The sequence below is a fragment of the Sceloporus undulatus genome, chromosome 5 (assembly GCF_019175285.1).
Source record: "Sceloporus undulatus isolate JIND9_A2432 ecotype Alabama chromosome 5, SceUnd_v1.1, whole genome shotgun sequence".
Classification (NCBI taxonomy): domain Eukaryota; kingdom Metazoa; phylum Chordata; class Lepidosauria; order Squamata; family Phrynosomatidae; genus Sceloporus; species Sceloporus undulatus.
The window spans coordinates 130,014,049-130,031,266 of record NC_056526.1 but is presented as its reverse complement, the minus strand read 5'-3'; the positions used below and the strand labels follow the sequence as shown (position 1 = coordinate 130,031,266).

Here is a 17,218-nt window from a genome sequence, read left to right as displayed (position 1 = left end):
CTAATACTCCTTAAAAACCTCTTATGGGCCAAACAGTCCTTGGGCCAGAAAAGTATTATTCAGCAGGCCTGAGCAGGATTCAGGAAGGTTTCCTTCCTTGATTATGACGTTTATATTTTATACTTTATACACTTTATACTTTACTTTATGTAAAGTATGTTTTTGATCTAATTTGGAAAAGCGGTATATAAATAAACATTATTATTATTATTATTATTATTATTATTATTATTACTTGGTACTTTATAAATTATATACCTTATATACTTTACTCTTTATACTTTATAAAATATAAAGTATTTTTTTTATCTTTGTAATAAGTTTATTAGTTTAAAAAGGTTACAACAATATAAACAGTTGCATAATTGCAAAGACTTAGTAGAGTGTCTTGATGGCTTCCTGGAGTTTCTTCTGATTATGTTTTGAAACTTGTCATTCTGTAGTCAGATAATATATATTTTGTTTTCAGATGTCCATATATTCCAAAACAGTAGGTATGCAGATTTTAATTCTTGGCGATACTGGTCTATATAGCTGACTCTAATCTGTGATATTAAACACTTATAACCTATTTGTTTCTCGAGAGATATCGCTTAATAAAGTTACAGATTGTCTTAGTAAAAATTCAAGGATCAGAAATATGGCTAAACATTTTGTTTTATTATAGTTTGATTTCTTCCCCTTTTTCTTTTAGATAGCTCAGCAGTGGGAGCCAGTCTTCTTTTGTCTTGTCCCAGTTTCCATCTTTCAATATACAGGTGGATTTATCTAGTTCTATCATTCCTATTAGTTTATTAAGCCAGTCATCAGTATTGGGGCAGAATGGGCTTTTCCAGGATCTTGCAAAGACTATTCTGGCAGTGGTCGACAAATAAAATAAAAGTTTGCCATATTTCTTTTCCACATTTTCATCAGCAACCATGCTTAACAAGAAATATTTTGGATCAAAATTCAACTTACATTTCAGTATCTTCTTTATACAATCAAATACATCTTGCCAGTATTTTTTGTGATTTTACAATTCCACCACATGTGGATATACGTTCCTCTAGCTTCACTACATTTCCAACATTTATCCGATGTATTGTATATTTTAGCAAGTTTAGCAGGAGTGATATGCCATCTGTATTGTATTTTCAATATATTTTCTTTGCTATCACTACTCAAGGTGTACTTATTTCTTATATCCCAATTTTTTCCCATTGAGTTAACATGATATTTTGGCCTATGACTTGGGCCCATTTCATCATACAATCTTTAATAAGGTCTTGTTCCATGTGCCAGCTTAGAAATAAATCATAAAGGTTGGAAATTGTATAATTTTTGGTGGAGTTCAGTAAGTCTTCAAATTCCTGATTTCCTCTTCCAATACCTGGCTCTTTAAAGTCTTGCATGAATTTGCTATGCAGTTGCTTGTAAAGTAACTTTTGTAGTTGTTTTGTGGTTTGTTTATTTTTCTTATTTTCACTGTATAGTGACAATACCAGAAGGCAGTAGTTGTCTGCCTTCAAGTTGTTTCCAATTTATGGCGACCTTATCAAGAGGTTTCCTTGGCAAGATTCTTCAATGGAAGTTTGCCATTGCTATCCCTTGAGGCTGAGAGAGTATGACTTGCCCAAAGCGGTCTCAAATTGAGTTAATTCTGCAGTGTGGCAGCTGCAGCCTTTATCAGCCTTTGTCAAGAAGTTTACTTCTTTCCCTTGAGGTATATGTCTTGAGGACTCTTTGCCCCTTTTTGTTCCATACTTTCTTTTCCACATTGCCCCCCCCCCAGGGTTGGCCAGTACCTCTTTTCCAGAAGTCCTCCATTTCCAAATAGTCTTTATTTGTTGAAATAAGAAATAAAGGACTCCTCCAATTCCCCTTTTCTGTCCAGGAGGGATTCCCCCAAAGACCATCCATAGGAGGAAGCAGCATTTCCTGTGGGGTTTGGAGCCTGCCTGACTGGCTGTGAGTGGTTTTGAGTGGTCATGCCCTTGAGTTTGTTTGTTGTTTCCTGGAAGGCCTCCATTTTGTGAGGCCTCTATCTTCCTTTGAGGTGAAGACTGAGGTCCTCTCTCTTTCTCTCTCTTCTCTATCTCACACACACACACACACACGGGGCGTACTAAAATAAATAACATTACTTGCCCATAGGGAATCACTGGAGATTATTTGCCCATAGGGAATCATTGGGGAACACTGGCTCATTGAAAATATGACTGGGGATATTTGCCCATAGAGAGAGGATCATTGGAACAAGTATTCCCCAATGATTCTCTATGGGCAAATAATCCCCAATAGGCAAGGATTCTTCCATGTTTCCCAACTAGGGGAGTCTGTTTCCTCTATTGACCAGTCTGTTTTCCCTATGGGCAAGTAGTGTCATTTGTTTTAGCACAAGAGAGAAAGAGAGAGCCTTCCTGTGCTGTGGCTGTGGCTGTGGCTCTGCTGCTTCTCTCTTGGCGGTGAGGGAGGGTTAATACTCAGGAATGCGCCAGCAGCGAGGAATGTGCATGCAGATGAGAGGGATGCTAATCTCATGCAAATGAGCGGCGGTGGCTGGGCTCTGGCTCTGGCTGCTGATCCAGGCCTGGGCTGGGAACCTTCCCATTGGGACCCCCGGATCTGCAGGAAAAGGGAAAGAAAAATAAGGGAGGCAGTGGGGCTCAAGCCCAGCCATGGTGGACGACTGAAACTTGGGTTGCACTTTTCTGGCTCCCAGCCGCCCAAGAAAAGTCCCAGGAAAAGCAAGGGGGATTTCTTTCTCTTCTTTTTTCCTTTCTTTTTTCTTTCTTCCTTTCCCTATGGATCCTCTCCCTCCTTCCCCCCACCACACCATGCCTAGGAAAGTAGGCAACGGGCAGCTGCCTTTGCCCGACGGCTGGAGGAGGCCAGGGATTACGATGGGAAAGTCTTCTACATCGACCACAACACCAAGCAGACCAGCTGGATCGACCCCAGAGACAGGTGGGTGTCTCTTGTTTCTCCCCCCCCCACACACACACCAAAAAGAAGAAAAAGTGGGGCAGGGAGGGCGAGCTGGAAGTAGGGGTGCCAACTTGGCACCTGGCTGGAGTTGCTTTGCAGCTCCTTTCTCTCTCTTCTCCTGGAGTTGCATAAGAAACTGCAAGGCAGAAAAGTAGAGAGAGAGAAGGAGGAGAGAAGTGGGTCTGCCTCCTGAGGTGCAAATGTTTGTGCATCGGGGGCATGTGTTGCCTGGAGAGGGAGTGGGACTGCATCCACATTGGAGAAGTCATGCAATTTGACTCCACTTTCCGTGCCATGGCTCCATGCTCTGGAATTCTGGGACTGGTAGGTGCCACAACAAACTACCAGTCCCAGAATTCCAGAGCATGGAGCCATGGCACTGAAAGTGGAGTCAAATTGCATTATTTCTCCAATGTGGATGCAGCCAGGCGGAGAGGGAGAGGGGAAACTCTGGGAGATGTTTGGTTCTCCAAAGTCCCTCCCAAACTATATTTCTCCCCTCCCCCTTCAACTTTATTGATTGCTGAGTTCCCTCCCAATCTGGAATCCAAAAGGGGCATTTATTCCTCTTAAAACCAAAAGTCTGTCACAACTTTTATCATGCATTAAGAAAGCCTTTGCTTCTTCTAAGCTTTCAAGTGAGAGTGAAACTTTGTAGCCTTTAAAGCAAATGTACAAAGTTTTGTCTTCCTTTCTCTCTCTTTTTTTACAAAAGAAATGTGCTTGGAGATCCAGTGACACCGGGGTTGTGGTTTAAAAATGAGATAATTTTATTATTATTATTATTATTAGGATTATAGGTTCCTCTCCTAGTAAAAAACTTTTTTTGTTTGGAACTTTCTTTCTCAGGGATATAAGGCAGGATGAGCAAAGGGGGGGAAACACACAACAACAGCCACAACAACTACTAGGCAGTTTGCTGGCATGCAGCCGGCTTGAATTTTTCTTTCTCCTGAAAACTTGGATTATAAAAGCAAACAAAACTCCTGTCTGTTGCCTTGTTGGGAGTCCCCAGTCTTTCTGCCTTTTCTCCATCCCACCTCTCTCCAAGGTGGAGTCCTTTCTTCTTCATAGGAGGCTGAGGGTAAGTGGCCTCAGGCTTCATGTTTGGGTTTTCAGAAGTAGGCCTCAACTGAGTCCTTTCATCTCGCCCTCTCCCCCCCAGATTAGAGATGCCCCTTGGTTTTTCCTGCCCTCTCAAACAAACTGAAGAATCGTAAAAAATAAAAGAAGGGGGAAAGAACAGTTTTGTGATAAGACATCCATAAGTAATTCCTACTTTTGGATACACTCGAATATCATTTTGGTCCAGTGCAGTCAAATAATATTGGCAATCGGAGATGTTATCTCTTCGGTTGAAGAAAGAAAGAAAGAAAGAAAGAAAGAAAGAAAGAAAAACATGTTGCTCTGGCACATACGTTCCCGAGTTTTATTTTGTTCACTTATTCAGACTTCAGTGGTGTTTAGCTTTCATAAGCTCAGTGAAAGTCAGTTATCTCCAACTAATAAGTGACATTATAAATTTATGGCACAAACTGCTGAATTATTCATTAAGGCCTTGGCTTAAATTTCCTAACTGAAAGAAGGAGTAGCTGCAACGTCTCCTGGTAGTTGCAGAGCCATGCTGCTTACGCACTGAAAGTTTTGACATTGCCTGGTGCAAAGTGTCAGAGCATGATAAACATGTTGCTGGCCTGCAATTGCATTTAAACTGTTGATGTAACTTGGTTGTTCAGTTTTGTGATGTGTCTTTTAAAATACCTCTTAAACAGACTGCAAACATTGACTAAAGCAGGGGTTTTACAGGGTTGTACTGCATATGTTTGGCAGTTCAGGCAAAATTTTGAAATTATTACATCTGTTTTCAGTTGACTGTGCATTTTAAATTATATTTACAAATTGAACATATTTACAGAAACACTTCATTTTGCTTTGAATAACATATACATTCAGATAGTGTATATCCAGAGTGCTGTTGCTTTATGTTCAACATTGCTTTACATTGTTAAATTATGATGATTGATATTGCTTGGTTCTGAAAATATAGCTAATATTCTTTCTATATCTGTTCCGTCCCCCTTTTGTTTATCTAAAATGCAGATACAACTTCAGAGTTGTTTTGTTTGCATTAAGAAAATCAGCTGCAGTCTGTATCTTCTGTGATGGATCTGGAATAGCTACTCCTTTTCAGTTTTCATTAATTTCCTAATTTCTAAAGTGAGAGAAGACTTGAGAAACTCTCAGTCCTGAGCTTGGCTGTAATTTCTTTCACAAGCACTAATGAAGTGAAGTCCTTGTTAAACAATGCAGGAGACAGTGTTTGGAGTAACTCTATTAATGCTTGTCAATCTCTTTACTCACTGTTACAAAACAAACAGAAAGAGGTACGTTGCACTTGGTACTTGAGATAATCCATAACTAATGTATGGGACTCAACTGTGTGGCAGAATTATGAGCACAAAGGGGAAAAGCCAGGTAATGCATGACCTGTTATTTGAGCTCAGTATATATCCAGGATTTGATCCTTGCTTTCATGTAGTTCATGGTCAATCATGTAAAAGGTGAACATCATGCTTTGACCCTCTGCAGATTAATTTGAAATTAAGTTTCAGTGAATCAAACCTGTATTTTACTCCCTCCCCAAAATATGCATGGGTTTGTATCCATGCAACTATAATGATCCTTTGCTTCTTTATTTGGAAGTAAGAGGTGGTGTTGTAGTCAGATAATCTTGACTGTAGCCTTAGCTTTGCTTGTTTCAGTGAAATTTGTTTCCAAATAAACGTGTTCTAGAGTGTAGTTGCTATTATGTTGTCAAAGCAAAATCAAGAATGATAATGCAGGAAGGAAGACAAGCAATCAGGTGGTAGAGCATCTGCTTTGCATGCACAGAGTCCCCAGGTTCAGTCTCCACATCTCAAACTTAAAAAGGCCTAGGTAGGAGGGCTGGGTAACTGGATATTGCCAGAGAAATACTTATGCCCCATCCCAGTACTGCAGAAGAGCTGTTGTAAAGTAGTAGAACAACAGTTCCCAGGTTAATTCTTTGGAGCTTTCAGGCAGAACTAGGAAATGTGCCTATGGAATGTTGTTGCTAGTCCAAGTAGATAACATTGTGCTAGGTGTAGTGGTTTGATTGCTGGAATAGGATTCCAGCCTAGGAGACCAGGGTTCATATCCCTACTGAACCAAGGAAACCCAATGGGTCACCCTGGACAAGCCACTTTCTCAGCCTTAGGAGAAGACAGTGGCAAATATCTGAATAAATCTTGCTAAGAAAACCTCATGATAGGGTAGCTTTAGAGTTGCCATGAACTGGAGTTGACCTGAAGACACATAACAACAGAGGTGAAACAGTGCTCTGATGTGTAATATGGGGAAACTACCATGTGATAGGATTGGGGGTGCTGTGGGGTCCTGCATGAAAAGGAGGAGGTGCTTGTTCCTCTGCAAAATATTAAACACACCTTTTTAGTTTGTTACCTAATTTGATGCAACAACTTGAGCTTATTCTAGTTAAGGTGCATAATCATAATACTAAAAGCCTATCAAGTTATTCTGATATTGGAAGTGGAAATCCCCACAGTCTTTTCTTATCATACACAGTTGTAAAACAAGAATACAATAAATTCCAATTTGCTCTCCTTTCATGACACCCCATATCATCTGTTTGAAGCAGTTACCTCACTCTGCCTAATGATAGGGATCTGGTCTTGCAGTAGTTGTCTTGGTGTGCTTCATGAAGTCACATCAGGGCTGCTCCATCCATGGTAATTTTCTATTTGATAATGTTTATGCATACAGAATTCACATTTGCAGTTCATGATCCAACATGAACTGTCATTAAGCTATTGAAATCATTGGCTTTAGATGTGCTGTATTTCATGCTAAAACCACACTCCATCTGTCTATTGTCTTCTATCCACCTACAAATGCACATACCTCTATTTTAGTATGTGCAAATGCGACAAGAAGATTGGTTTAATTGTGGATTCTCAGTGCAGGCCCTTGTATGAAAGTTGACACAATTGCCAATATTTTAGGTAGTTTGCTATTGCTATTTGCCATCAAATTGTCTTTAAAACGGCAACGCTATGAATGAGAAACTTTCATGAACCCAGTCATCTTCAGCACTGCTTAGGCCTTGAAAATTCAGGGCTCTAACCTCCATTGTTAAGTCAATCCACCTATACCAAGGGCTTCTTTCTTTTCTTCTGCCTCCCACTTTCCCCATTATTATATTTTCAGGAGTCATGATTTGCATAAAGTACAGTAGCCTCAGGTAGGTCATACTGTATTGGATTCTAGGGAGAGTTCACTCTTGAACTTGTTTATTTATCTTTTTCCAATCCATGGTATCAAGTGTGAGCACCACATTTCAAAGGAGTTGATTCTCTTCTCATCAGTTTTCATCACTACGCAGCCAATACATAGAAATCAAAAAATCATGGCAGGGAAGATTTTTGACTTAGATATTTTAATGATAATAGCTTTAAATTTTAGGATCTTATCTAGTTCCCCCTTTAGTTGTCTTTCAAAGTCCCAATCTTCATCTGATTTCTTGATTGCAGTCTTCATTATAATTTATGATTGAACCAAGATACAGAAAACCTTTTAACAATTCAGATGTCTACATCATTCACACTAAAGTTACATAAATCATTTGTGGCCATGATTTTTGTTTTCATAAGCATCAGCTGTAGTACTGCTTTTGCCTTTTTTCTTTAACTTTGATCAGTAGTACAGTAATTGCACATTTTTTCTATTTTCTGTAGGTAATATTGTATGTTTTGTATATCTCACTCTATCTTACATTGTTGATGTTATTTCCAGCAAATTCCATGTCTCTTTCTTCCAAGTCTAGTCCTATTTTCTGTATGGATATGTTCTGCATATAAATTAAACAGATAGGATGATAAAATGCAGCCTTTTCTGACCCCCATGCCAATAGGAAACCATTCTGATTCTTCATATTGTGTTCGTGTCTATGCATCAGCACAATAAGATATGGCACTGCTGTCTTGTTTGTTGGAATGAACCATAATTTCTCATGATCTGTGCAATCAAAAGTTGCAATCAAATAGTCTGTAAAGCACATGTTGATTTTCTTTGTGTATTCCATTATCTATTGCATCATTGCAGTAAGATCTCCAGTGCCTCTCCCTTTTCGGAATCAATCTTGGACATTTGACATTTCTTGCTCCGTATCTAGTAAAAGTAATTGTTGTAAAATATTGAGCATAACTTTGCTTGCATGGGACATCAGTGCAATAGGCAAATGATTACTACAATCTTTGGTATCCTCTTTCTTGGGAGTTCAAATATATATTTAACATTTCCAAACTGTGGAATTTGTTTTGTTTTTCATATTTGTTCTAAGATCTTTGTTAAAATTTGGATGGATTCTGTCTGTATAGCTCAAAACAGCAGTATTGGTATACAGACAGAATCCATCCAAATTCTAATATTTTATTAATCCAAGGCTTCTCTGACCTGTTGTTGCATTTTCCATGTGCATATTGTGAGGTTTGAGTAAAAAGTTTGCCAAAACATGTTGAGCAGGTCTTCTCTTTTGTGATGTATTAACCTGTTTCTATACTTTTCATGTTATGCTGTCTCTGTATCAATTTTTTTGTTAAAGATGTAATGTTTAGGAACACTTCTAATTCATTAAGATATACTCATAGTGTATTAGACATCCATGTTTACAGCCATCTTTGCAGTTGCCTGTAGAATGTGTTTCCAATGAATAAACTGTTGGCCTCTTGAAATTCAGTAAAACTTTGCATTTTATCCCTGCCTGCTCCTGCCACATCTCATTTCACTGTAAGTGACATACTGTTTCTCCTTCGATTGTCATTTCCAGAGAAAACACTGTATAATTATGTGATTGAAAATGTCCCATTTCTATGCATTTTAACTTGCTCCCACCAAGTACAACTATGTTTATATGTTTCATTTCTTGTTTTACAATGTCTAGCTTTCCTTAATTAATACTTCTCATATGTCATGTTCCTATTATCAGCATTATGAAGCTTTGGACTTTCCGGACCCAGTACAAGGTGTTGGTTATCACCTTTAAAGCCCTAAATGGCTTGGGTCCAAATATCTTCGGGACCGCCTTCTCCCCTATAATCCTCCCCGCGCACTCCGCTCCTCTGGCAGAGGCCTACTTCAGCCACAAAAATCTAGGCTTTTGACTACCTCCCAGAGGGCATTTTCCATCGTTGCCCCCAGACTGTGGAACAGCCTGCCGGATGAGATCTGTCTACTTACATCCTTAGACAGCTTTAACAAGGCTGTTAAGACAGATCACTTCTGGCAGGCCTTCCCAGAATAGAGAACCCGGCCTTAGAAGAACGTCTGGGAAAGATACTGCTGCTCCCACTGATTGTTTGCGGATGTGATGTTGCTGACTTTTTAGTCAGTTTTTAACTTGTATGTTTGTTTGTGTATTTTTGTTTTGTGCCTTTTTAAATACTGTATTGGATTTAATACTTTTTTAAGGAGGGGAGGGTATTAGGGATTTTATATGTTCTGTATTTTTAACTTTGTTAGCCGCCCTGATTGTTCTCAGAGGGGCGGGATACAAATAAATTTTATTATTATTATTATTATTATTATTATTATTATTATTATTTCTGAGCATTTCATCAGATGAACATCCTTTCAGCTTGAGTCCAGTTGTGCCACTAAACACAGCACTATTTGTACTGTACTTACACTCTGCTCTTCCCTAGTAGGTTGAGTGGCTTCTGGTTGAGTGGCTTCTGACCTGAGAGTCTCATCTTCCACTTCTTGCTTCCTTATGTATTATATCATTATATCATATCATATTATATCGTATGGTTTTCACGATAAAAGTCATTCAAGGTTTTACCATTCTTCTGCACAGTACTAATAAGAGTTAGCTGAAGTGCCACTGCCATTATCTCTAAGAGATTCTCTGTCATTGTGATCCCCCACTACTGTTGTTGCCTAGTAGCTTTTTAGAACATTTTGTCTAGCTCTTCAGCAAAAGCCTGTCACATCTAAGAGACCCTATCAGTAGCAATTTTACTAGCCTCTTATCTCTTGGAGCCATGGATTTCCACCAACGTGGAATGGTAGAGCCAAGTTGGGTTACTGTCACAGAAACTAGTCTTTTGTGAAGTTTCTCAGAGATGGTTGTAATGGGTCCCAGACCTGAAGAATATACTGTACTAAAATGTCTGTGATTGTTTTCAAGCCATCTTCAAATATATAAGTTTGTATAATGTAATATATAGATCTGTTCTGAAGCTTTAATGTATTGGGATAAAGTGACTTTCCATCATCATCATCATCATGGTGCAGGAAAGGTTAGGAATATCTTGCAAAGCTTAAATATTTTGTTCTTTGGCAGTATCATAGTGTACAACTGTAGCCACCTAAGAATGAAAAGTTCATGGTGTTTGTTAGCACATGCATTTCTGTAGAGTTCTTAGAATCACTTGTGGTACAATAACAAAATTGTAGCACATTTTCCTGAGTGTGTGGATCCCATCCAGTAGCTGTTGACTCTCCTACTTGTATGTTTTCATCTTAGAAAGTATTTCTGTATTCTCTTCCTCTCCACAAGACAATATGAAATCATTTGTTAAATTCTACAAAGGATAAAGCTTCTTGTTATACACCCCTGCAGGATTTTCAATGAAATGAACAGTTAAAATTTCAGGGTACTAACATGTTATGATATTGGGTAACAATACTATTAAAATAATAGTTGCTCTACTGCAATGAGGGTTTTCTTCAGTGCAATAAAAGGTGACGAGCCCTTGTATTGTTAAAATACAGAGTAAGACCTAGCCAGTGCTAAGCAATTTGAAGTCCTGTTGCTGCTATAGAAATAGCACTGACAAGTATATGCCCAAATATTTGTTCAATGGAACCTAAAAGTGTTTCACACAAGTTGTATTGCAATTTTTCATTTCTTGAAATATCTCAGAGTTGTATTATATAGGTGCATATGAGATGTTATAATCATACAAGCAAAGCAGTGTTTTGAGGATGCCTTGATGGGGCATGTTCATGGAACATAGTATTTGCATTACATTTTGTATGTTTCTCTCTGCTTTGAAAATGAGTGGAGATCAAACTTGAAATGCAGAATTATGATCTGAACATTTACATCAACAATCTGCTACTCCAGTCTTTGGTAGAGTTATTGTGTTACAAACAAAGAAATAAATTGAATGCTGAATGGGTTGGTTGATCTGTAGTTCTCATTTTTATCTGCTATAAATTCATTTTGGTTTTTAAAATTTGTGTACTTCAATAATAATTTCTGAGGTGGCAACACTCTTTCAGTAAAAAACAGCACCTGTTTTAATTACGGTACAGTTATAGTGGGTACTGTCAGCCATTTTACGATTGTATTGAGACGATTTTGTAAATGTGGAAGCACACTTACTTTTTCTTTCTTTCTTTCTTTTTTGGTTATATTATTTCTGGTTTAACTTTGTTACTGTTGTTGAACTTCCACTAGTGGGAAGAAGGTTTCTCTGGGTTTTCATAACATCCTGTGAGACAATGCCAAAATGGTAACATTTTCCTTATAGAACTAGTAGTATGTAGGCTTTGTTTTATAGTAATAATGAAACGTACGGTGTGTGTGGCAAAACTGACATTGTAAGCTCTTCTCTTTGCCTATCCATAATTGAAACTGCAACTAAAAATGAGAGGAGAGAGATTTTACTTTTGCTAAGCCTTTACCCCAGGGGTGCATAACATTTTTGGCATTGGGAGCCTAATGTGATGCTGACTAGGGAGGTTAGAAAAATTTATAGAACACAGCAAGAGTTCATAACTTCTTAACAGCTTGAATGTTGACCATCTCTAAGGACTAGGATATAAAACAGGTGTGATTAAAAGATAGTTCTGGACCTACTGCTAGTAGATAACTGGGCCATTAGCAGTAGATTGGTAAGTATTGGTAAGCAGTAGATTGGTAAGTAAGGAGCCCTGGTGGCACAGTGGTTAAATGCCTGTACTGCAGCCATATTCACTCAAAACCACAAGGTTGCGAGTTCAAGACCAGCAAAAGGGCCCAAGCTCGACTCAGGCTTGCATCCTTCCGAGGTCGCTAAAATGAGTACCCAGACTGTTGGGGGCAAATTAGCTTACTTGCTGTTCACTGCTATGATCTTTGGAATAGCGGTATATAAATAAAACAAATTATTAATTAAATTATTATTATTATTTCTGATTTCTGATAACAGCAGCACAATTCTGCTCTGCCCTTACTTAGGCTGTTAGAATATCGGCTCTGTAGTAATCAATTGTAGAGCTAAACTTGTTTACACAGGTTATCATGGTGCTTAGTTCATGGACTACTTTAAGTAATTGGTTTCATCACCTGAGACATCATTTTCCATCAAGTTCCTCCTACTTCACCTCATCCCACCCTGCACTGTTTTGCACCTAACTCTAGTGGGTGATGAACCTCAAACTAAATATCAAACAATAAAAAGTTGAGCCTATGAGCCTGAAGCTTGCCTGTTTCTGATCAGGATGCAGTTCCAAACAACTTGTTTGCCATCCCTAACATGATGTAAATAGCAGGATGCCATCACTATGGTGAATTCCAAAATATTATTGTTAGAAAATATAGCTCTCACTCAGAACATATACATGTAAAGGAATGTCTGTTGATGCTAGTTTATGTTGAAAAACAGGAGTTAAGCCTTAAAAGTTGGTTATATGAATCAAGAGATAGTGAAAATGTCTCTTTATTGGCATGTGGTCCTAAAGAGTTGTTATTGTTGTTGTTTTGTTGTTGATAACCGGCCTCAACTCATGGTGACCCTGCATATGAGACATCTTCAAGACATCCCCAATCCTCCACTTCTCTGCTTAGTTCTTGCAAATTAATACCCGTGACCTGCTTAATAGAGTCCATCCATCTAGCATGTGTACTTCCTCTCTTTCTACTTCCCTCCACCTTTCCTAGCATGATTGTGTTTTCTAATGAATCATGCCTTCTCATGATGTGACCAAAGTATGACAGCCTCAGTTTAGTCATCTTGGCTTCCAGCGAGATTTCTGGTTTGATCTGTTCAAAGACCCATTTATTTGTCTTTTTGGCTGTCCACGGAATCCTTAGCACTTTTCTCCAGCACCACATCTCAGATGAGTTGATTTTCTTGCTATCCATTTTCTTACATTTGTTTGGTAATAGATTGTGTGAAATTAACTGGGCATTAATTGTGGGTAAACATGCATAACATGGAACTAGATCTCTTGGCAGTTCTTTATTGGTAGGCGTTTTTAAGCTGTGAGCAGCAGCTATGAGAAATATGTTGGTTATTCTGACGTATTTTGTCCAAAATTACCTAGGAGATAATTAAACAGATTATTATTTCAACATTTAGGAAATTGTCAGTTTGACTTCTATTCCATGTAGAAGCCTAAAGTATCTGCTTAGTCTCCTGCCATGCTTATCTTAGGAGGGAACAGTTAGGATGCAATGAATGGTGGGAATGAGGAACTTCTAATAATGTGGAGAGCTGTATGTCATAGAGTTCACTGGTGTTAAAAAAAAAGAATGAGGTAGTTTTATAACCAGTGGTATCCATAGAACACAGTCCTTTAGAGGGAGTGTTCTGTTTTTCACTTGAGGTACTTATGGTATGAAACTTCCTTGTTGAAAACAAACATGCCATTTAATAGTGATTTACAGTCATACATCATTGTTAAAGGAGAAATCTATAATTCTTAGTACGGAATACATTATTCATTAGCATTGGGTTGACTCACATTAGAGATTTTGCTATACAAATGATATGATGTAAAAAAAAAGTACTGCTAGGATGTAACTCAAATATAAAGTTATTTGTGTTCTTGATATTTCCTGAGAAAAGACTCTTGCAAATGACATATTTGACTAAGGCCTGTTACAGACTGCCAAAATAAAGCTGCTTCTGGTCTCTTTGGAGGTATGCTATTTACATGATGCATGGGTCCTAAGAGTCCGGAGGTTGTTCCCAAGCCACACTCCATTCCTAAGCACTGGAGTGCAGCTTTGGTGCAGCTTCCGGATTCTTAGGATGCATGCATCATTTAAACAGCATACCTCCAAAGAGACCCGAAGCAGCTTTATTTTGGCAGTCTGTAACAGGCCTAAATTTACTAGAATTAAATATGGTAGGCTTCTAGAAATAATTGTCCTCACTTTGAGGAAGAGCAATCCTGGATAATTTTGGACTCTTTCTGCATCATGATTTAAGATTTGTATAACCTGATGATATTCTTATTTATGGGACTGGAAGAAAAAGTAATTCACAAGTAGAACATAGGGAGGGTTTGAGCAAAAATCCCTGACTAACACATTCTTAAATAACTAGTCCCACTTGCCTTTTTGTGTGTGTATTGAGAGGCATAATGATTAGTCACCTTTGTAGAATAGGCTGTGTGTACCTTTAAGTTGTCTGTTGACTTATGGTGACCCCATGAATTTCATAAGGGTTTTTTAGGCAAGAAGAGGTGGTTTTACCAGTTCTTTCCTATGAAATATAGCCTGTACCACCTGGCATTCATTGGCAGTCTCCCATCTAAGTACTAACCAGAGCTGACCATACTTAGCTTCCAAGATCAGATGTGACCTGGTGCCTTTAGCTTATTTTTCTTCCTCTTCTGCATTAGGATGACTGCTGTGTACAAAATAAACTGTTAATACAGCCATGGTTGTTCGAGTGAACAGAGGAATGCTATGGAGATTAATAATCATCTGACATGTTTTGTAAAGCATTCCTAAAATAGTATTCAGATGATTAGAGACTTTATGGGGCACAACAGAGAGAAGGGAAGCACTAACCCTTTCAGGTCAGGTTTCTGAGGTTTACTGCTATGGCAATTGAAACAATACCTATAGGTCACGGAGAGAACATTATTTTTTTTCAACCATGAGCATTTTGCTTCAAGTGAGAATTATGTAATTTATCACTTGAAACACTTCTAACATTTCTACTCTTTTTGATTAACTGGAAGCTGCAAATGCCCAGAGGTTTCTATAGCTGTCAGCAAAAATATTTCATTTTCATATTTTATCCCACAAGTCCTCTAAGGAATTCAGGGTGAGGTGTACCGTTCTTCCCACTCCCCATTTTATCTTCACAGCAGCCCTTAAAATAGATTAGAGATAGTGACTGGCCCATAGTTACCCAGTGAGCTTCTGAACTGAGGAATGAATCAAGGTTTCTCCTGACCTCATATGACTTTCTCTACATTTGGTCTACAAATTGCATATGCTACACACTATGACTTAGTAACTGATGTACTAATGGAGCAACTTAGTATATTAAGGAATTTGGTACATTAGGTGGGACTACATTAAATGATCATATTGTGAAAGTTGCATTATTTTTTGAGCAGCAAGCTTTTTAAATAGTGGATTCCCAGAGGTATTGGCTGCTCATTTTTTGATACAGTGCTTTTTATTTCCTTCTGCAACATAAAGATTTATTATTATTCAGCTCTTCCATGTTAACACTGAGTTTCATATGAAAAAAAGTCCCACAAAACCAGTCTCAAGTGTCTTTTTTCTCTGGGGAAAGCTCAGAGTTTATCACACTGCCCTTTCCCATCCTTTCATCCTAAAAGGATGAAAACTTTTAAACATGGATTTTATTGCACACCTTGGTAACCAGGCATCCCGTATCCAACCATGGTATCCTGTAGTCAATCTGGATTTTCCTGCGCTTTTTGAAAAAATGGGATTTTCCCATTCTTTGCAAGGTGTGGGAGGAGTCCAGATCAGGTACGGGATGCCATGATTGGGTATGGGATGCCTCCTGTCTGGCATGGAAGCATGCAATAAAATCCACTTTTAAAAGTTTTCATCCCCTGCCTAGCTTGGGAGGAAAGGATGAAAAAGGGCAGTGTGATAAACTCCCTCATTTAGTCCATAACTTTCAAATTTGTAGGAGATTTACTTTTCAGGGACTCAGAAACCACCTTGTATAGCTTCATCACCATATTTAGGAACAATCTCTTTAGGCTGTAGATAAAACCATGCAAAACTGACCATTACACAGGGAATCTCTGCAAATGTATTCTCAGCATGCATTTGTACAACTCCGTCTCTGTCTGTTATTTTATCAGAAGAAATGGCTTTTGTTTCTCCAGCCACTTGTCTTACAGCCACATTGATGCCTGGAAGTGTCAGGCCTAATGCCATCATCACCAAAGGAACCCTCAGTACAGGAAGAGGAAGTACCGATATAGTTACATTGCTCTTAAAATAATGCCAGACTAATGGGATAGAACCTCTTTCCACTCTAGGCAAATGCTTGAATCTTATGCTTTAGAAGGGAACATCCCAACAAAAGCCTACTCTGGATATAGAGACCCTCACAAAACTGATGAAAGACAAAGAGGAGAGAGGAAAGGAGAAATATAAATGCAAGAAATCTACTTAGTTGGGATCAAAAACATCAGCACTGATATTAACACTGATAACCATTGCTATGTTGCCTACTCCAACAATAGTATTGATGCTGCAGCGCAGCGTTGATGGTACAAGACAGACCTCCAGTCGATTTGTTTGGGCATCAAAGTCAGCCAATACAGCAAGTGCTAGCAGACAACCCCTCTGGTATTGTCAGTCTAGGCACCAATTCATATTGAAGACCATCCATCTACTTTGGTTAAGCCATTGGCATTCATCTGCACACACTCCAGGGCACTGTGGTGTCTTCTCCAGTTCACAAAGAGCTCTCTATTAGGAAAATTATGACCATTCCAATTCTAGTTGTGTATCTCGTGTATAGATACACACGTAAATGGGAAGAACAGTCATACCACTCATATATAGGGTTGCCATAACCCCCCTGGGGGCGTGACAAATCCGATTTTTGGCCCCTTGACACGGTCACAGCACGGTTTGGCTCTTAGCCCCGGGTTGAGCTGGTTGCCGCCGCCGCCGCAACAACCATGGCTGTTCTGCAGCCGCCACCGCCATTGCTGCTGCGGCTGCTGCTGCAGCCTTTTCGCTGCCTGACTCGCTCTCCTGCCCTTCAGGGTGGCTGGCCAATGGCTGGACAGCCCTCCCCTGCTGCAGGAACCTGTGACTGCTAGCAGGAGGCAGGGCTGTTTCAGCTCCACTCTCCCCCTTGGCCAGCCAGCCTCAAGAGGAGTGTCTCCTCTTTGGTCCCTGGCGCGGGCCGAGGGCAGAAAAGAGCCTTGCCGGCAAGCCATTTTTCTTCCTTTCCTTTTTCTTCCCCTATTTTTT

At 39.1% G+C, this 17,218-nt stretch overlaps 1 protein-coding gene across 1 annotated transcript in view; it reads left to right on the top strand.

Moving 5' to 3' along the window:
- The first annotated feature begins 2,819 nt into the window (after positions 1 to 2,819).
- The window catches only part of WWC2 (WW and C2 domain containing 2), a 176,434-nt gene continuing 162,035 nt past the window's right edge, over positions 2,820 to 17,218 (top strand). Inside the window, 2 exon segments of the mRNA XM_042468382.1 lie at positions 2,820 to 2,865; positions 2,868 to 2,949. Coding sequence (XP_042324316.1) covers positions 2,820 to 2,865; positions 2,868 to 2,949 — 128 coding nt within the window.